Source organism: Saimiri boliviensis, chromosome 8 (assembly GCF_048565385.1).
Source record: "Saimiri boliviensis isolate mSaiBol1 chromosome 8, mSaiBol1.pri, whole genome shotgun sequence".
Taxonomy (NCBI): domain Eukaryota; kingdom Metazoa; phylum Chordata; class Mammalia; order Primates; family Cebidae; genus Saimiri; species Saimiri boliviensis.
In genome coordinates, this window is record NC_133456.1 from 38,168,619 (window position 1) to 38,187,910 (window position 19,292).

Below are 19,292 nucleotides of genomic sequence, written 5' to 3' on the forward strand. Positions count from 1 at the left end.
AAATATCTTAATGCAGAGCTCCTTCAAAGTTATATTTTTGGCAAGATTTTCCATTAATTTGGTTTCTTGGGAGTCAAAGACAATTGGCCAAGTGGAATATCATTGTATTTGAGACTAGAATTACAGTAGATTATTTTCTAACATTTATTCAATTGGCAGACACTGTGGGGTACCATCAACCCCCTTCAGTGAAGGACTTTGTTGCTCCATTGTTGATAGTGTTTTCCACAGTTCAGTTCAGGGGCTGGTCTCTTCATGGATTGCCTTACCCAAGGACAGATGCAGAAGTGTAAAGATCTGGCCATTTCAGGCCAAGACAGGACAACTCTAAGGGTAAATTTTAGCTCTAGAGCTTCCCATAGGGTTAGCTGAGTCTGGTGTGGGCCTACCTTACAGTTTGATTTCCCCTATTCACATCAGTTTCTGTTCCTTCTTATCCCCAAGTGATGATCTGAGGTTACTCCTTAATATAATAACACTCTTTCACATTAAACTCCATCTTAGAGTTTGCATTCCGCAGTACCCAATGATGACAATCTTCTCAAATTTTCATGCAATCAGGTAGGGAATCTGACTTCCATCCATCCATCCATCCATCCATCCATCCATCCTTTTATCCATTTCTTTACATTACTGCTTTAAAAACAATTCTTAAATTTTATTTTATAGAGATGGGCTCTCACTATGTCACCTGGGCTCATCTTAAACTCCTGGGCTCAAGTGATCCTCCTGCCTCAGCTTCCTAAAGTATTGGGATTACAAGCATGAAACAGCATGCCTGGCAGCACTGTTTTTATTAAACCATTCTGGCAACTCAAAAGATTAATTTTTCTCTTTCAACATTTCTTCAAGGTGTAATATCAGTACTATCTAACAGGTTGTCATTTGTTATATTTCAGCAGTTTCCAAATGATGTAAATTAAATGTATAATGTTTAGGCATGTTAGCATACTTTGTGATCAAAATCTTAATGTGTAGTTATTTTTTAATTTGCTAGATACATTTACAAAAATCTTAGCATTGGTTTCACCAAATTATCTCCAGGTGGCAGCAGAGAGCAATCTTAATGCAAATAGATGATTAGAAACAGCACAGGGTTTGCTTATTTACTTAAAGAAAACAGACCAATTATGAGATGGTAAGGGTGTCTAATTGGAAGAAAGAGTGAATGAATAGATAAATAGAGTCAGTAGGGGTTAGAAATGTGGGAGATGTATTGGAGACAAAACCGTTACCACCTTCAAAAAAGTAGGTAGTAAAGGAGAGACTAATTAGCCTCATAGTTTAAGAAGTAGACTTTGGAGTGAGATTTCTTGGGTTTGAATCCTGTTTCTATCATTTTTCAGCTGTGTGGCTTTGGACACTTTATATAACCTCTCTGCTTTGGGTTTCCTCAATGGCAAATGGTATTTACTATATAGGATTGCTGAGATAATTAGGTAATATTTATAAACTGCTTAGAACAAGACCAGGGTGTTAAACTTAGGGCTTGATAAATATCTGCCATGGATAAAACCAGTGAGATTTGCGGTTGATATTTAGCTGAATATAAAATGTGATTGCTAATTCCTCTACTCTGATTTTGCTTATTTATTTCAATACTACCCACATTTAATTTTCAAATAACTATTTCTCAATTTTACTTTTTGTATAATCTATAAAATTATAATAAAAAGTAATCATTAATTGCAATGTGACATATTTTTTCTAACTCTTTAAGTATTTTCATGCATGTGACATAGATCAACCATATATTAGAGTAAAAAATTTCAAGAAAAATCAATATAATGGAAGGTATAAAAATAGAAATATGCATTTTGTGAGGCTCTTTTAAGTTACCATTTAGTCCATTTAATGATTGTCCATGGAGGAAGATACAGGATTTCAGACGAGTCTTGAGAGCGTGGGTCAATGAAGGTTACAGAGAGGTGAACTGGAAAATAGAAAATGAAATATGGCCAGGAAAGCAGTCTTTTTATGCAATTTTACGTTGAATTATAGCATCTCCAAGGTAATTCATTGATTAAAATCTCTAGTTATTGTACATGGGAGCAGAGAGGAAGTAAAGAAAAGAGTGGAGTGTTGTAGAGTTTGAGTCCCTTGAGATTCTTTAGACTATTAGGTACTGTTCTTTTTCCTCTGTGAAAGGATTTCCTCTGGTATGTTAGTACTTGGCTAGCAGTAGGACAGGGTAGATTGAGGGAATTAGGACTAAGTTTTTAGCTAGTACATTTGTGTGAGTGTGTGTGTGTGTGTGTGTGTGTGTGTGTGTGTAGGGGGGCACATAATGCATGTGTAGAGAAGGGTAAGTCAGGTCAGATGTCTAGGCCAGAGAGTTCACCAAAAGTAACAATGAAAAGGGAAGTAGTTATCGGCCCATTTTGCAAGGACACATATCCAGAAAATTCAGCTATGGTAGGAGGGGCAGGCAGGTGCTGAAGTTCTAGGCAGTCAAGACTCAAATACAGGAGGTGAATGGTAGGCAATGTTACTGGGGAACAAAGGGTCCAGGGAACAAGAAGTCAGGAATAAAAGTCCATGAAGTCTTTGCAGTGAGTATTCAAGAGCCATGCAAAGCTTCCACATAATTGGGAGGAATGAAAGGGCAAGACTGCAACATTTCATCTTAAATGATTTCAGTTGTGGCTAAGTATGAATCTGACATTGGAGAGAAAGAAATACCCCTGATTGGAAGAAGTTTACTTCAACAGCATTTATAGGTACCTAAATCAATTTTCAGTTTAGCAATTGATAGAGTAAACCAACTGTGTTGGTTTGGGGGAATTATGGCCTAAAATAGTTCTAACTTACTAAAGCTTCTATGTCTTTTTGTTTTGGCTACTACAACATTAATTGGCATTACATTGTTCTGTTTCTCTCTCGTATGCTCTGATTTATAACTGGTATTATTGAAGGAGACCCGGAAGACTGGTGGAGTAAAAGTTTTGGGTTTCTGGCTTAAACGACACCTGTTTCTTCATCCTTTTTCACTCTTTTGCCTTGCTTCCTGGGTCCTGTGCCCAAGAGGCCCAACCAGGGAGAATCTGTGGCCTTTAGAGTTTTTAGAGTGGTGTATTACCAGACACACACATCTTTCTCTTATACTGACTTTCGTGGCATGTCTTTGGTGGATGATTATGTTAACAAACTTTTAGTCCCTTTATTGTTTTAAACATCCACCCTCCATAAAAGGTGGAAGGTGGGAGTTGAGAGGTTACAGGAGTGGGGTTTGCGGGTGGAGAGGATGAAGGACCAGGGAGAGAACCTTTCATCCTGTCAAATCTATTTTGCAAATGTTATGGTTTTTGATACCCATCACTTGATTCTTTTTTTTTTTTTTTTTTTTTTTTTTTGAGACGGAGTTTTGCTCTCATTACCCAGGCTGGAGTGCAATGGTGCAATCTCGGCTCACCGCAACCTCCGCCTCCTGGGTTCAGGCAATTCTCCTGCCTCAGCCTCCTGAGTAGCTGGGATTACAGGCACGCGCCACCACGCCCAGCTAATTTTCTGTATTTTTAGTAGAGACGGAGTTTCACCATGTTGACCAGGATGGTCTCGATCTCTTGACCGCGTGATCCACCCGCCTCGGCCTCCCAAAGTGCTGGGATTACACGCTTGAGCCACCGCGCCCGGCCCACTTGATTCTTAAACTGCTGTTTGCAGATTGTGATCTGACCTCAGGTGAGTGCTTGGGAGCGTGTCTATGAAAGTTGTTGCATGCAATTTTGAAGCAGAGGAGTTGAGTGAAAAGAACACAGGGCTAGAAAATATAGCACATTTTATTCCCAGCTGTGCCAACAAGTTGCTTTGAGGCCTTAGGCCATTTAGCCCTCCTGTGGTTTAGCTTTGGCTGTGTCATTGAGCAGACATTAAATGATCTCCAAGAATTTTTAATGACATGAGAAAAGGCTCATATCAATATAATGTAAACAGATATAGACTTGAGTAAGAAACTCTCCCAATATCACTGGACTAGTAATTGCACAACAGAGACTTAACCCAATGTCTATCTGTATCCTAAACCAGTGTGAATTTTAACTTTAATTTCTCTCTGCTTAATGCAAACTCTCCCTCCTGGGTTAAAGCGATTCTCATGCTTCAGCCTCCCGAGTAGCTGGGACTGCAGATGAGTACCATCATCATACCTGGCTAACTTTGGCGAGGGGGGAATATATATATATATATATATATTTTTTTTTTAAAGTAGAGATGGAGTTTGGAGTTTTGTCATGTTGTCTGGACTGGTCTCGAACTCCTGAGCTCAGGTAATCTGCCTGCCTCAGCCTCCTGAAGATCAGAAGTATGAAATGGATCTTAGGGGACTAAAATCAAGGTGTTGGCAGGGCTGCACTCCAGCTGGGGGCTTGGGCAGAATTTGTTCTCTGCCTTTTCCAGCAACTAGAGAATGCCTGCATTTCTTGGCTTGTAGCAACATCATTCTGACCTCTGGTCCACGGTCACATCTCCTTCTCTGACTGTGACCCTTCTGCTTCCCTTTTACAAAGACTTAAAAGTGCTAGGATTACAGGCATGAGCCACCCCTCCCAGCCAACTTGAACTTCTATTTGGTAGAAAACCAGGATGTTACCCATATTTTAAATGATGTATTCTCACTAATTTCCCGACACCTGGTGAAACATTAGACAGAAGGAAAGACGTTTTTATTATGGCCTCCCCATTGTCATAGCTCATACTCTCGTGTTCCGTGCCCTCAAGGACTTGATTTCACTGTCTTCATCAAATTAATTAACTTGAAAAAAAAAGCTTCAGAAGGGGAAAGGGGGAATATTTATAATGTTTGGCAAGAAGGAAGATGAAACTGCTAACAGAAAAAAATTCAGGCTGTTTAATCTTTTTCCTGTTTGCAATGTTTTCTTCCCCTTCCTGTACAGTTTTGCCTTGGGGTAGAAAATTCTTAGCACATAGAGGATTTCCCCCTCTCTCAAACATAACTTAAAAGCATAGGAACTAGCCACCTTAAGGAAGAGGGTTTTTTTGGGGTTGGGGGGGGAGGAGAGTCTGAATTCCGGATGTGTGGCCAATAAAGGATGGGTAATTATTTCTAATTTGGTTAAAATGATCAGTCTAACTCTTCAAAGGTGAAAGTGACTGGCAGTAGCTATTGAATTCTGATAAAAAGAATGCCCTCACTCACCCCTAACAAGATACTTTCGTCCTAATTACTAAAACCTGTGAATATGTTACCTTGCGTGGCAAAACGGACTTTGCAGATGTGTTTCAATTAAAGATCTTGAGATTAGGAGATCATGTTAGATTATTTGGGTGGACTGAAAATAATCACAAGGTCTTTATAAAAGGGAAGCAGAAGGGTCACAGTCAGAGAAGGAGATGTGACCGTGGACCAGAGGTCAGAATGATGTTGCTACAAGCCAAGAAATGCAGGCATTCTCTAGTTGCTGGAAAAGGCAGAGAACAAATTCTGCCCAAGCCTCCAGCTGGAGTGCAGCCCTGCCAACACCTTGATTTTAGTCCCCTAAGATCCATTTCAGACTTCTGATCTTTGGAACTGGATGATCATAAATGTTATATTGTCTTGAGCCAGTGAGTTTGTGGTAATTTATTAGAGTAGCAATAGGAAACGAATACACTTATGAGGCTTACAGAGTTGTGTTGACTTCCATTATAGACAGTAATTTCACATGATAATTTTCAAGGGAAACTATTATATTCCAGACTTGAATACTAAGGCCATAAAGCTCTTCAACCAGGAGAAACCTCTATCATGATTGGGAAATTTACAAGGATGGGACAAAATAAATAAATATTCTGTTTTACTTTTTAGTGTAAGTTTAGACAAATCTGTTTATTTTGGACATGTTCAATGCCTTGCTGTAAAGTTTATCTGTGTACAGCAGAAGTGAGAAGAGAACCAATGAGCTGAGAGATAACTCAATCAATCTGCTTCCTCCGTCTTTGCTTCAGGGCTTCATACAGGAAATCTATTGCTGTGTCAAGTTCCAGAGAAAAGCTTCTGTTCTCCCAAGTTACTAATCAGGCTAAACCACATAGACGTGAAGGAGGGAGCTTGAAAGAAGGGAGTGCCTCGCTGTTGATGGGCTAAGAGGATTCTGTACCGAGAAGTTGACCGGAAAGGGTCTCACCATGCTCACAGCTGTTTCTGTACCTGTGTGGAGGAAAATTACTGAGTGAAGGGCAAAAAGAGAGAAAACAGAAATGCTCTGTCCTTGGAGAACTGCTAACCTAGGGCTACTGTTGATTTTGACTGTCTTCTTAGTGACTGGTAAGTCTGAATTTTCTTTGGGAGAATGGTGAGAAACCTGGTCTCAGCTCTTCCTGAGTTTTTTTCTGTCTTTCTTCTGGGGCAATGAAAATCAGTTGCAATCATAGATATAGAGGGTTGCTAAATACGGGTTACTCCTGTTGTCTAGTTTACTTTACCATCATTTTTTCCCATGTCTTACTTATTTTACTTTGTATCCGACTGTAATACACACATCTGTATTTGTCTTACTGCCCACTTCCTTATTTCCTCCTGTTTTTCGAACGAAGCAGGATACATCAAATACACACCAGCAGCAATCAAAGTCACTTAGCTCCTCTTTATCTTATTCTCGTCCCCACCCCCTTTTTCGCGACAGGGTCTTGCTCTGTTGCCCAGGCTGGAGTGCAGTAGTACATCATAACTCACTGCAGCCTGTAACTCCAGGGCTCAAGCAGTCCTCCCACTCAGCCTCCAGAGTATCTAGGACTACAGATGTGTGCCATTATGCTTGGCTAATTTTAAAATTTTTTGATAGAGATGTAGTCTTGCTATGTTGTCCAGGCTGATCTTCAGCTCCTAGATTTATGCGATTCTCCCACCTGAGACTCTCAAAGCACTGGGATTACAGGCATAAGCCACTGCACCCAGCCTCTTCTCTCTTAAGAATTAAACAAACAAACAAAAAAGAATCCTAACTCATTTAGGTACACATTGCCAGTAGCATAGATTAGGACAGTTCATTGCTCTCTGTCACTTTCAATGATAAGGCACTTAAAAAAATATAACAGTTACAGTGGCACGTCTGTGATGTACGTCTGTATTTATCTTCAAGATGTGTGGGCTGTAAGAGACACTATGAGTTAGAGAACACACTCCTCAACATCTAGGTTCCTACAGAAGTCATACAGAACGTGGGGGTGTCCTGGTTTCACTGTAGAAGGTTGGTAGGAGTTGGTGTGGGAGGGAGTTTTCAGGTTTCACTTTTAGTAGATGGAGCAGCTGCAAGGGAAGAGTATAGTTGGTTTTAAATGTTATAATTTGATAATTGAAAGAAGAAAAGGTATTTTTTTCCTCATTTCTGAGTGACTTTAAAATGCTGCTCATCTTCCAGCAAAAAATCTGCTTTCAATATGTTAATCTTACTAGTAAGCACATGCAAAATAACTACTCTATGACTGCACCTTCCTATCGAGAATTTTAGCATACTTTTTCCCCTTTGATCTGCACAGCAACCCAGTGAAGTAGACATGGAAGACACCTCTCCATTTTACAAAGGTAGAAATGGAGGCGTAGAGAGGTGAAATGATTTTCCCAAGGTTAGATATGACTAGAATATGGCAGGATCACAATCAGTAATGATATACATACATCACCACCGCTAAACATTTGAGTAGGCAGTTTTCCTCATTATTTAACCACTGTGCTTTTCACTGAAGGGCACCAGTGAAAAAAGTCAAGCCAATACTTAGTTTTAGTCTTAATAGACTGTTATTTACCTAAAAAAAAGTCAAGTGATCTGAATCTTTCAGTAGTTGAGATCTTGTAGAAAACTCTTATAGAAACTGTGCAGGACCCAGCTCGGCTGGGAAAGCCGGATAGGCAAGGAGCTGTTTATGTCAAATTGCACTGTTACTTTTGGGAAAAGGGAAAAAAAAAAACATTAAAACATAATTTATAATTTTCAATTTTAAAGGTTGAAAGGTTTACATTTTAAAACTATTTCTGAATACAACTAGGAAAGACTGCATGTATCAGACCTATGAAGTCTGTGCTTATGTTACTATCAAGTTATTTGTTTAAAATCAAGATATAAAAAAGCATATTACTTTACATGCAGTGATTCATTATGATAGGTTTACGATGAAGCATATCACTTGGGGAAATGACTTTATGTCTTTATTGCTAAAACTGCTCTGTTATTAATACTGCCAAACAGAACTCGCTTTGTACAAGATAACAAAGGAGCAAGGGAGCTAATGACTTAAATGTAAAACATAGTATTCATTTTTGGTATCCCTATTTTCTTTTTGTTTACTTATTTGCTTGTAACTTCAGGCAGCATCGTAGTTAGTAGACAAGATTTATCCAGAAAAACCTGAGGGGAAAAATCAAAACAACCTAAATTGTGCATGTCAGAGCAATATTCCCAAGCTTGTACCTGGTCCCCCTCCCTGGCACCCTGTGCCACTTCCATCTCCTTCTTTTAGCCCTAGTCTTCTAGATTTTGTGTATGTTCAAATTGTATTTTTCTGTTCCATTTAAAATTATTCCATCTTTTGTAAAAGTTACTGTTTTGTGATTATGAGTTACTAAAAAGGAACCCTCTACTTCTTTCCTTCTTTGGGCTAATTTTTATTCATTTATTGTTATCTTCCACTAGAGGACAGGCAGTAACAAGAAGAGGAGATAAAAGTCAAGAGAGGGCTCTAAGGTAGCTTTGGCAGATTTGCAAACAATGGAAAAAGATTAAAAACAATTGTGCAAAAGAAGGGTTTGTCCTTAATAATTTTAGCTCTATCTTCCTTTTCTAGTTTGTGACATTTCTGAATTTACATATTATAATAATTTATAGGTGTGTTTTTCTCTAAGTGTTCATGTTTAAGCAATTAATAAATTAATTAAAAGTCCTTATTAATGGGTATATGTGTGTGTGTAGAATAGTGGTTAAAAGTTATTAGCCATCTCAATTAGAAAGAGATAGGTAAGATAAAACAGTTCGTGAATATTTAAAGTCAGTAAATCTTGAAATTGTGTATGAAACGAGTACAAATCTAAAGGAGGGAGATATTACAGGGGGTTGGAGTTGTTGAAGGCTTTATGGGGATGGGTCTTGAGCTAGGCTTTGAATGACAGGTTTGGATAAACAGGGAAACGTAGAGAAAGGAACTGGAAAGATAGGACATGTAGCATGTATAAATGCAAGGTGCTTCAGAGAGAGAGAAAGAACCGTAGCTTGCAGGAACAGCAATTATGTGTTAAATGACAACAGGAAATAAGGCTGGATTTTTGGGGTCCTTAATAGCTAAGTAAAAAAACCTGGGTATTAGTCAGTAGACAATGAGGAACCACTTGTTTTTTGGTGAACAGGAAAATCATATAATTAAGTAGTATTTTTGGATGTGGTAACAGTGTTCCATTGAGTGGTAGTGGCACTAGATTAAATACTTATTTTGAAACATGAGTCAAGAGCTATGCTAGGGTTCTCATTTGAAAAAGTTCTGTGATGCCACTGAGATATATCTGTGACTGAGAAGGGAGCTTCTTTGTGGAGGAAGATGTTAAGTTCAGTACAGGAAGCGAGGACAAGTAGGATGAAAATTCCTACAGACACTTAGAAATACAGTCAGCCCTCTGTATTGCATCCCTGGATTCAACCAATTTCAGATTGAAAATATAAGGAGAAGAAGTGGGTGATTTCATTAGCACTGAACATGTACAGATTTTGCTCTTGGCATTTCCTAAACAATTCAGTGTAAGAGCTGGTTATCTAGCGTTTACATTGTATTAGGTATTATAAGCCATCTAGAGATGATTGAAAGTATATGAGAGATTGTGCATAGGTTATATGCAAACACTACATCATTTTAGATTAGGGACTTGAGCTTCTTTGAATTTTGCTATCTCTGGGGGTCCTAGAACTAATCTCCCAAAGACATTGAGGGATGACTGTATAGAAAATTCTAGTGTTTGCGAATCATTCATGAAGTAGATGATCCATTCCATGAACAGAATAAATATAGAGACAAAAAGAACAGAATAAGCACTAGAGATATTTGGATATGGGCTCTGAGAACCGTACTTATCTCTTTCTAGTCTACAAAAGATAGGAAGAGCTGAGAAGAGACAGGACGGGAGCCAATATGGAGTGCCAATTGAGTGCTTACCCTCAAATAGGAGAAGATACTCTTCTGAAATTGAGGGTTAAGAGGAGACATTAGATATAGGGATTCTAGTAGGTTGAGGATGGCAATCAGGTAATGGGAACAAATGAGAGAGTTTATAGAAGATAAATTTCCTCCCAATAAGATCATGAATATTTCAGCTAATGGTATTTAGTTAATAAAATAACCCAGTAGTTGTTTAATTTTATGTTATATCTGAAAAATTAACCTGTACATTGATTAAAATGTAGTAGCCATTGACATATTTTTGCCTCTTCTCCCTTATTATCACTCATATACCTTTGTCAATTCCTGACTGGGATTTGGGAGCAGATCTGTGGTTGTAAAATATCTGGACTGTGTGATGCTAGTAGCCCCTAAGAATCAAGTCAACAATCATTACTTTTCAAATAATATTAATAGTAATAAATATCACTGATTTATATAATTCATTTAATAGACATAGTCACAATCAGCTGTTTTTTTCCCAGGAAGAAATGACATGCATTAACACTAAGCAAACAACTTCCAAGATTTTCTAGCTAGAATATGTATGCTTAGACCCCATTCTAAAACCAAAATCCAATTTGTATTTAAGGCAAGCAATATCAAAAAGTTCCAGGATTAAAGCAGGGCTAAAAGTTTTTCCATTTCTTTTCTGAGACAGGGTCTCACTCTATCTATCACTCAGGCTGAAATGCGGTGGTACAGTCATAGCTTACTGTAGCCTTGGCCTCCAAGGCTCAGGTGATCCTCTTGTTTTAGGCTCCCAAGTAGCTGGGACTACAGGTGTGTACCACCATGCTAGGCTAATGTTTTTTGTATTTTTTGTAGAGACAAGGTGTCCCCATGTTGCCCAGGCTGGTCTTGAACTCCTGGGCTCAAGCAATCCTCCTGCCTTGGCCTCTCAAACTGTTGGGATTACAGGCATAAGGCACTGTACCTGGCCAGTTTTTCCACTTTTAAAGAAATACTTTTGTTTAAAAATCTCTGCTACTTTGAGTTATTGATGCTGTTGCAGGTTCTCTTGGAAATTAAACTCTCAGATAGAGTTTTGTGTACAGACGCTTTTGAGCACAGGGAGAAGTCTACCTGCAATCTAAACCAATTGACACCCTCACCTGACCCCACAGGGAGCTCAGGAGCTAGAGTGGTCTTAGAGAGGCCATGCATTGAATAAAAATGGTGGTCCTTTATACCTCCATCTAAATCAGTTATTGGATTGAGCTCCCCTGGGAAGGGTCTGACTTTGGTCATAGTAGCTGAAGTCATCCCTGGAGAGGCTGAAAACTGAAGACTGTCTGTTGACAGTGATCCTCGTGTCAAGAACAAAAAGTCAAAAGCAATTGTTGGTGGCACATACTATGTCCACTGTAGTTGCCATATGTAATACTCTTAATTCTTTCTTGAATTTCCAAGTTTCTACCTGGTATTATTTTCTTTCATCCCAGAATAATTTCTGCTACTGTTTCTAGTAGTATAGGTCTGCTAGTGAGGAGTTCTCTTAGTTTTTAGTTCTCCTTTTATAGGTATTTTCCCCAATATCTCGTCTTTCTGTTCTTTTGATTGAATAATTTCTATTACTATATATTCAAGTTTACTCATGATTTTAATTTCCTCTCTCCTCTCCATTCTTCTGTAAAGCCCTAGTGAATATGTTATTTTAGATACTATATTTTTCAATTTTAAGATTTCCATTTATTTGTTAAAAGTTTTTTTTTTCTCTGCTGAGATTTTTCTGTGTTTTCATTCATTCATTGTGAGTATATTTTTCTTTATGTCACCAAGCATAGCTGAATGTTGCTTTAAGACTCTTGTCTGAGAATTCTAATATCTGGGTCAGCTTGAAGTTGTTGGTCTCTCTTAATGTATTTTTTCCTAAGAATGGGCCACATTTCCTTGGTTCTTTGTAAATTAAATAGTTTTATTTGGGTTTTGAATGTTGCACAGATTCTGTTACGTTGCAGTTTTGATATTACTTGGTTGGACTCAAACTACAAACTCTACCCCTTGGACAGCATCTCAAATACCAGTTCTTTTACTGTTAGCTAATCTGCTTTGACTGTGACCTGCAATGTGTGCTTTCAAGTCAGCAGAGATATGGGTAGAGTGTGTGCAGAACTTGGAACTCTTTTACTTTGACTCTGTTGCTTTTCAGAGAGTAAGGCTGCCTTAAAATCTGCTCTCTAGCTCTTCAGAAAACTGTGGGTTTTCTATTAGAGTTTTAGCTGCCTAATGTGGTATCCACTGCAGCTCTTCCTGGGACTAACATCAGCAAAAATGGGGAAATAATGGGAACCTACATAAAAAATGGAACCTACACCCACAACCCTGAGCTATTGTGTTTTTTCAAGCATTGACACCCTTCAAGAATTTTTCTGCTTCCTCCACTTTCTGGTGGCCTCAGGTAGTTGTTTTTATATTTTGCCCACAATTTATAGTTCCTATCTGTGGAAACTCACTGGCTCATAAAAAAGTGAAACTTTCTTCATCTACATATTGTAAAATGTTATTGTATTTTTACGAATAATATTGACTTAGTGGTTATATTGCCTTGGATGTTAAGATTGAATATATTATGCCTTTTTGCTTTCTAAATTTTCCCCATGCATTGAATGTTTTGGTACATTTCACTTTTCTCAATTAAATTTCATTCTTCTTTTCCACAATGTTTAGTAAAATTTCTATTGGTATCTGTAATTATAGATACCAATAGATACCAATTTAAATTATAGATACCAATAGATACCAATTTCTAAATACTAATATAACTCTGTGTTGGGTCTAAAGATCAGTTATGTAACTCTAACCACTAGCCGTTTCATCTTTAGAAATTGCTTAACTTCTTTTGACAGTAATTTCCTCATTTGTGAAATGAAGGAGGTGTATGACACTATTAAGAGGTATAAAGCCCTCAGGAAGGAAGGACTTTAGAAACCTTCAAGTTAAAAATCTTTCATTTTATACATGCGGCAAATAAAGCCCAGGTGTGTACACGGAATTGCTAATAATATCACACAGCTTTCTGGGGTATGAGCTGAGTTTTGAACACCTTCATAGTACAAAAATTAGAGGGGAAAGGGATGGGGCAAGTATGTGGGAGAAAAATCTATGGCTTTTAGATGTGATACACTTGAAATGACAGCAAGCATTCAAGTGGGGAAATATTTCAGCTAAATTTTGGGATTCTTGTTTAGGAAAAATAAGTCAAAGCTAAAATATGGGTGGGTTACTCTGTCATTCAGTAATTTAGAGTCTGTCATGTATCAGTCACCGTGCTTCATGTCTGTGGACACTTGACCAAGACAGACATAGGTCCTGCTCTCATGGAGCTTAAATCTGGTGGGGAAAATAGATATTAAATTAATTACTGCAAATAATTAAATCATGTGGAAGTACATAAGGATAAATATAAAGTGACATAGAAACGTGTAATTAGTAAGTCTAATCTGGTTTGAGGGTCAAGTTAGGCTTTTCCAAGGAAGTGAGGTTTAAGATGAAGAGGAGCAAAAACAGCAAGGTAAGAAGAGTGGAGGGAAGAACATTCCTGGCTGGTCAAACAGGCCAGATGAAGGGAGCTAAACCATGACTGGAGTGCTGAAAACAAGAGGAAATCACCTGTGTAGAGATCTAGTTGAAGTTCAAGAGGTTGAGGAGCAAGAGGAGAAAAGTGTAAAGAGAAAGAGCAGCTGAGACTTCTGTGAATACTGACATTATGATGCTCGGGGAGAAAGACAGATTGCAGAATAGATACGTGAGGAGGCAGTGAAGATGGGGAAAGAGACAGAGAAGGAATGCATGGGTGTAGTGGGAAAGCTTGGAAAGGGGTTTTAGGAGGAGAGGAAACTGATTAATTGTATCAAAATCCACCAAGCAACTTAGGAAAGCCAGCACTAAAAACAGGCCAAAATCTTGACTGTAAAAGGCTGGTGACCTTGAAAATTGCAGTTTGAGTAGATGGACGTGGGAGCAGCAAGACTGCTGGTTTTGAGGAGGGAGTGGGTGGGAAGGAAATTGAGGCTGTGGGCACAGACGACTCATTCTAGAAGTTAGACAGCAAAGAAAGGAGAAGGGATCCTAGCTAGAAAAGGAAGTAGCATCTAATAATTTTTTTTCTACCAACATAGGGGAAATCTGAATATGTTTAAAGGATACTATTTGAGAAAACTCAGTGATTTGGAACAAATATTTTTCCAGCTAGTATGTGTTCATGTAGTTTTAAGGTGTTTAGTAATTTCTTTTCTTTTTCTCTGCCATTTTGTTACTTTACCATGAAATGCTACCTTTGCCTAAAGGTTTATCCATTACTTAATATGAGAATATCTGGTTATATGATTCATTTTGTGGTGCCGATAAGTTCTTGGAAAAAAATGTCCAAATGGTAAATGTTTACGGATTCCTAATAATAAAATCTAGTTTTATTCTCCAAAAATTATCTTATTTATCTTTAATTGTCTTTTCCTTAGCTGTTCCCCAGGGATAGTTCTAATCCAGTGATATAAAGGTAGTTGCCAGACAGAATCCCTATAGAGCCTAAAATTGCCTATAGAGCTCAAACCTGCTTAATCAGATTTTTCCAGTGTATAGAGATCTAGACTTTCACAAGTCTAGACCAAGGGTATTCTGATGGGAGGCGGGGTTCAGAGCACTGCCCTAGGTCTTTCCCAGTTTTCTCAGTACCCCAACTATCCTTGTTTCCTTTGCAGACAGCTGCTCACCTCCTGATTTACCATTTTTCAGTGTGGACTTCTTTAATGCCCACAGATGGGAAGGTTTCTGAGAGCAGGAACCTGGTCTCATTCCAGCTGTCATTCCCTGAGCTCTACCAAGCTACTTGTCAAAATGTTTGTGTCTGTAATAGCTCTTACCCTTTTTGTTCCCCTCTCAGAGATGAAATATCAGTCTTTTCAAAAGCAAACCTTCTCTTTGTCTCTTTCCTTCTAGTACCTCCAGGATCCTGGTTGACCAGTTAGCTTCCTCATTCTTGTAACTTCTGGCTCGCTCTCTCTCTGTCTACAAACGTGCTATGTTCTCCTCTATTGTTAAATATCTTCTTGATCCCTCATATCTCCTGATGTTGCCACATCTGTCTCTCTTTCAAGTTTGACATGAAAGGATAAAACCAGTCTCATTTCTCCCATTCTTTCAAGGTCAGCATTCTTGAAAGACTAAATCCACATTTGTTGACTCCATTACCTCTGGTCAGCCCCTTTCAATCTGGTTTCCACTTGTACTTCTTTGTCAAACTTACTCTCTTTCAGATCTTAAGGTCACTCATGACCTTCTTATTACCAAAACTCAAAGCTTCTTAATTCGTAGTTTAAGACTTTTCTCCACATGATTTGATATGGATTCTTCCTGTCTTGAAACCTCCTCTTTACTTGGTGTATAGTAGTATGTTTTCATGCTGCTGGTAAAGACATACCTGAGACTGGACAATTTACAAAAGAAAGAGGTTTAATACACTTACAGCTCCACATGGTTGGGAAGACCTCACAGTAACGGTGGAAGGTGAAAGGCACATCTTACGTGGCAGAAGACAAGAGAAGAGAGCTTGTGCAGGGAAACTCCCATTTTTAAAACCATCAGATGTCATGAAACTTACTCACTTTCACAAGAGCAGCACAAGAAAGACCTGCCCCCGTGATTCAAATACATCCCATTGGGTCCCTCCCACAACATGTGGGAATTTAAGATGGGATTTGGTTGGGGACACAGCCAAACCATATCATTCTTCCCCTGGACCCTCCCAAATCTCATGTCCTCACATTTCAAAACCAATCATGCCTTCCCAACAGTTCCCCAAAGACTTAACTCATTTTAGCATTAACTCAAAAGTCCACAGTTTAAAGTCTCATCAGGGGAAGACTCTTCCACCTATGATCCTGTAAAATCAAAAGCAAGTTAGTTACTTCCTAGATGTAATGGGAGGACAGGCATTGGGAAATACAGTCATTCCAAATGGGAGAAATTGGCCAAAACAAAGGGGCTACAGGCTCCATGCAAGTCCAAAATCCAGCAGGGCTGGATTTTGAAGGTTCAAAATGATCTCCTTTGACTCCATGTCTCACATCCAGGTCATGCTGATCCAAGACGTGGGTTTCCATAGTCTTTGGCAGCTCTGCCTCTGAGGCTTTGCAGGGTACAGTCTCCCTCCCGGCTGCTTTCATGGGCCGGTGTTGAGTGTCTTTTCCAGGGGCACAGTGCAGGCTGTCAATGGATCTACCATTCTGGGGTCTGGAGAATGGTGGTCCTCTTCTTACAGCTTCACTAGGCAGTGCCTCAGTAGGAACTCTGTGTGGGGACTCCAACCCCACATTTCCCTTCCACACTGCCCAAGTAGAGGTTCTCCATGGGAGTCCTGCCCCTGCAGCAAACTTCTGCCTGGACATCCAGGCATTTCCATACAGCCTTTGAAATCTAGGCTAAGGTTCTCAAACCCCAGTTCTTGACTTCTGTGTACTGGCAGGCTCAACACCATATGGAAGCTGCCAAAGTTTGAGGCTTGCACCCTCTGAAGCCATGGCCTGAGCTGTATGTTGGCCCTGTTCAGCCATGGCTGGAGCAGCTGGGACACAGGGCACCAAGTCCCTATGCTGCACACAGCATGGGGACCCCAGACCTGGCCCATGAAACCATTTTTTTTTTTCTCCTAAGCCTCCAGGCCTTGATGGGAGGGGCTGCTGTGAAGACCTCTGACATGCCCTGGACACACTTTCCCCATTGTCTTAGGGATTAACATTCAGCTCCTTGTTACTTATGTAAATTTCTGCAGCTGGCTTGAATTTCTCCTCAGAAAATGGGATTTTCTTTTCTACCACACTGTCAGGCTGCAAATTTTCCTAGCTTTTATGCTCTGCTTTGCTTATAAAATAAATGCCTTTAACAGCACCCAAGTCACATCTTGAATACTTTGCTGCTTAGAATATTTTTCCACCAGATACCCTAAATTGTGTCTCTCAAGTTCAAAGTTCCACAAATCTCTAGGGCAGGGGGGTAAAATGCTGCCAGTCTCTTTGCTAAAACATAGCAAAAGTCACCTCTGCTCCAGTTCCCAACAAGATCCTCATCTTCATTTGAGACCACCTCAGCCTGGATTTCATTGTCCATATCATTATCAGCATTTTGGCCAAAGCCATTCAGCAAGTCTCTAGGGAGTTTCTAACTTTCCCACATTTTCCTGTCTTCTTCTGAGCCCTCCAAACTGTTCCAGCCTGCCTGCTACCCAGTTCCAAACTCACTTCCACATTTTTGGGCATCTTTTCAGCAGCACCTCACTCTTCTGGTACCAATTTACTGTATTAGTCTGTTTTCACACTGCTGATAAAGACATACCTGAGACTGGACAATTTACAAAAGAAAGAGGTTTAATGGACTTACAGTTCCATGTGACTGGGAAGGCCTCACAATAATGGTGGAAGATGAAAGGCACATCTCACATGGCAGCAGACAAGAGAAGAGAGTTTGTGCAGGGGAACTCCTTTTTTAAAGCCATCAAATCTTGTAAGACTTATTCACTATCATGAGAACAACATGGGACAGACCTGCTCCCATGATTCAGTTACTTCCTACTGGGTCCCTCCCACAATATGTCGGAATTCAAGATCAGATTTGGGTGGGGACACAGCCAAACCATGTAATTTGTCTTTAAGGCACTGCATTTACTTCCTACTTTTCTTCATTGTTTTTGTTAAGTGTAATGCCTCCAAGAGATCCCTAATTAACAATGTTTTCAAGGCTCTAGTTTCGGCCTCTTCTCTAACATCAAAGACTGCAGTTTGGCAGTTCATGGGCTACATCTGGCTTGCAGACACCTTTAGCTGATGCATGTAATTTTTTTTAAAAAATCAGCTGCCAATTAAGAATAAAATTTGGAGATTTTTATCTATAATCCCTGTCTGGGGTGGCAGTAAGGATTAAGTCCAATGATGCATGTAAAGTACTTAGCACTGGGTCTGCATTTATAAGCATTTAAGAATGACAATTTAATGATATTTTGTGGTTTTCAAAGCTTTTCTTATATATTATTTTATAACATTTCATTAGTCCCCTACAGATTAACTTTTTGGTTGTTTTCAGTTTTTTAAAATTACAATTTCAAAACTGTTTTCAGATTTTTGGGAAAACAATGCTAGAATTAGTATCCTAGTACATGTATCTTTGCATATGTTAATATGAATATGAATTCAATATTTACACATCCATTGAACATGTTGTCCTTTGTGATCAGTGATACACATTTGTACAACATCTGCCTTAGGTTAGAGACATGTTTGTCTCTGTTAACTAGTTTTGGAGTTTGTGACAGTAACTTCCTCAAAAAAATACTCCCCAAACCAAAAATCAAAACTCAAAAAATAAAACAGGCCAGTAAGATAGCTTTTATTAGCACTGTGCCCTAATAACTGCTACCGACTTTATATTGCCTTTAAAAATTAGGGCCAAATATATTAGCATAATTTGTGTTGCTCTCTAAATTTTGTCCATCCATCAAATTCATTATTGAGTTATTGTTTTGAAACTTGTTACTTTTCTAAACACTTCTCACAGTTTTTTTAATAACCCATCTGTATTTTTTCATCTCTAGGTTGTACCTAAAGAGTAGAATTATAATTACTAGCTATATCACCTTTAACATGTTTAATCTTTTGTCAGCCTGTTCATATCCTTGCCTTTGTTTTCAGTTGAGTTGTCCATCTCTTATTTTTTTTATTGGTTTATGTGTTTTCAGCATATTTTTTGAAGGAAATTAGTCTTTGTTTATTTTAAATGCTGCAAGCATCCCCCAGGTTTTTGCTTGGCAGCATTATTTTACGTATTTTTCTTTTTCTTTTTTGTCATACAGAAGTTTTAAATTCTCTCTAGAGTCAGACTTCTCAATATTTTTCTTTATGGTGTCCATGTTTTATATCAGGATTAGAAAGATTTCTTCACTGAAGGTGAAAAACTGCCTCAGTTTGCCTGGAACTTTTTCCCTAGTTTTAGCACGAAATGTCCTGCATCCCAGGAAGCCTCTGAGTCCGGCAAACAATGATTTTACTCATGCCATCTCTTTTAAGATTAAAAAAACAATTACTTATGTTTTCTTCTAGTACTTTTATGTTTTGTATAGTTGAATCTTTTGTTTTATTTTGATATGAGAAGTGAAATGAGAATCTGATTTTATT

The 19,292-nt window shown here is 38.7% G+C and overlaps 2 protein-coding genes across 5 annotated transcripts in view; one reads left to right on the forward strand and one right to left on the reverse strand.

Moving 5' to 3' along the window:
* Window positions 1–19,292, reverse strand: part of GTPBP8 (GTP binding protein 8) — a 156,580-nt gene that overhangs the window by 45,393 nt on the left and 91,895 nt on the right. For all 3 annotated transcript variants that reach the window (XR_012518781.1, XM_074404381.1, XM_003935456.4), the window contains exon 2: window positions 1,840–1,933. The gene's annotated coding sequence lies outside the window, so the exon portion shown is untranslated. The remainder of the gene's footprint in view (window positions 1–1,839; window positions 1,934–19,292) is intronic.
* The window catches only part of CD200R1 (CD200 receptor 1), a 53,332-nt gene continuing 39,967 nt past the window's right edge, over window positions 5,928–19,292 (forward strand). For both annotated transcript variants that reach the window (XM_074404345.1, XM_074404344.1), the window contains exon 1: window positions 5,928–6,262. In XM_074404345.1, the coding sequence (XP_074260446.1) occupies window positions 6,196–6,262 (67 nt within the window). In that variant the 5' untranslated portion in view covers window positions 5,928–6,195. The remainder of the gene's footprint in view (window positions 6,263–19,292) is intronic.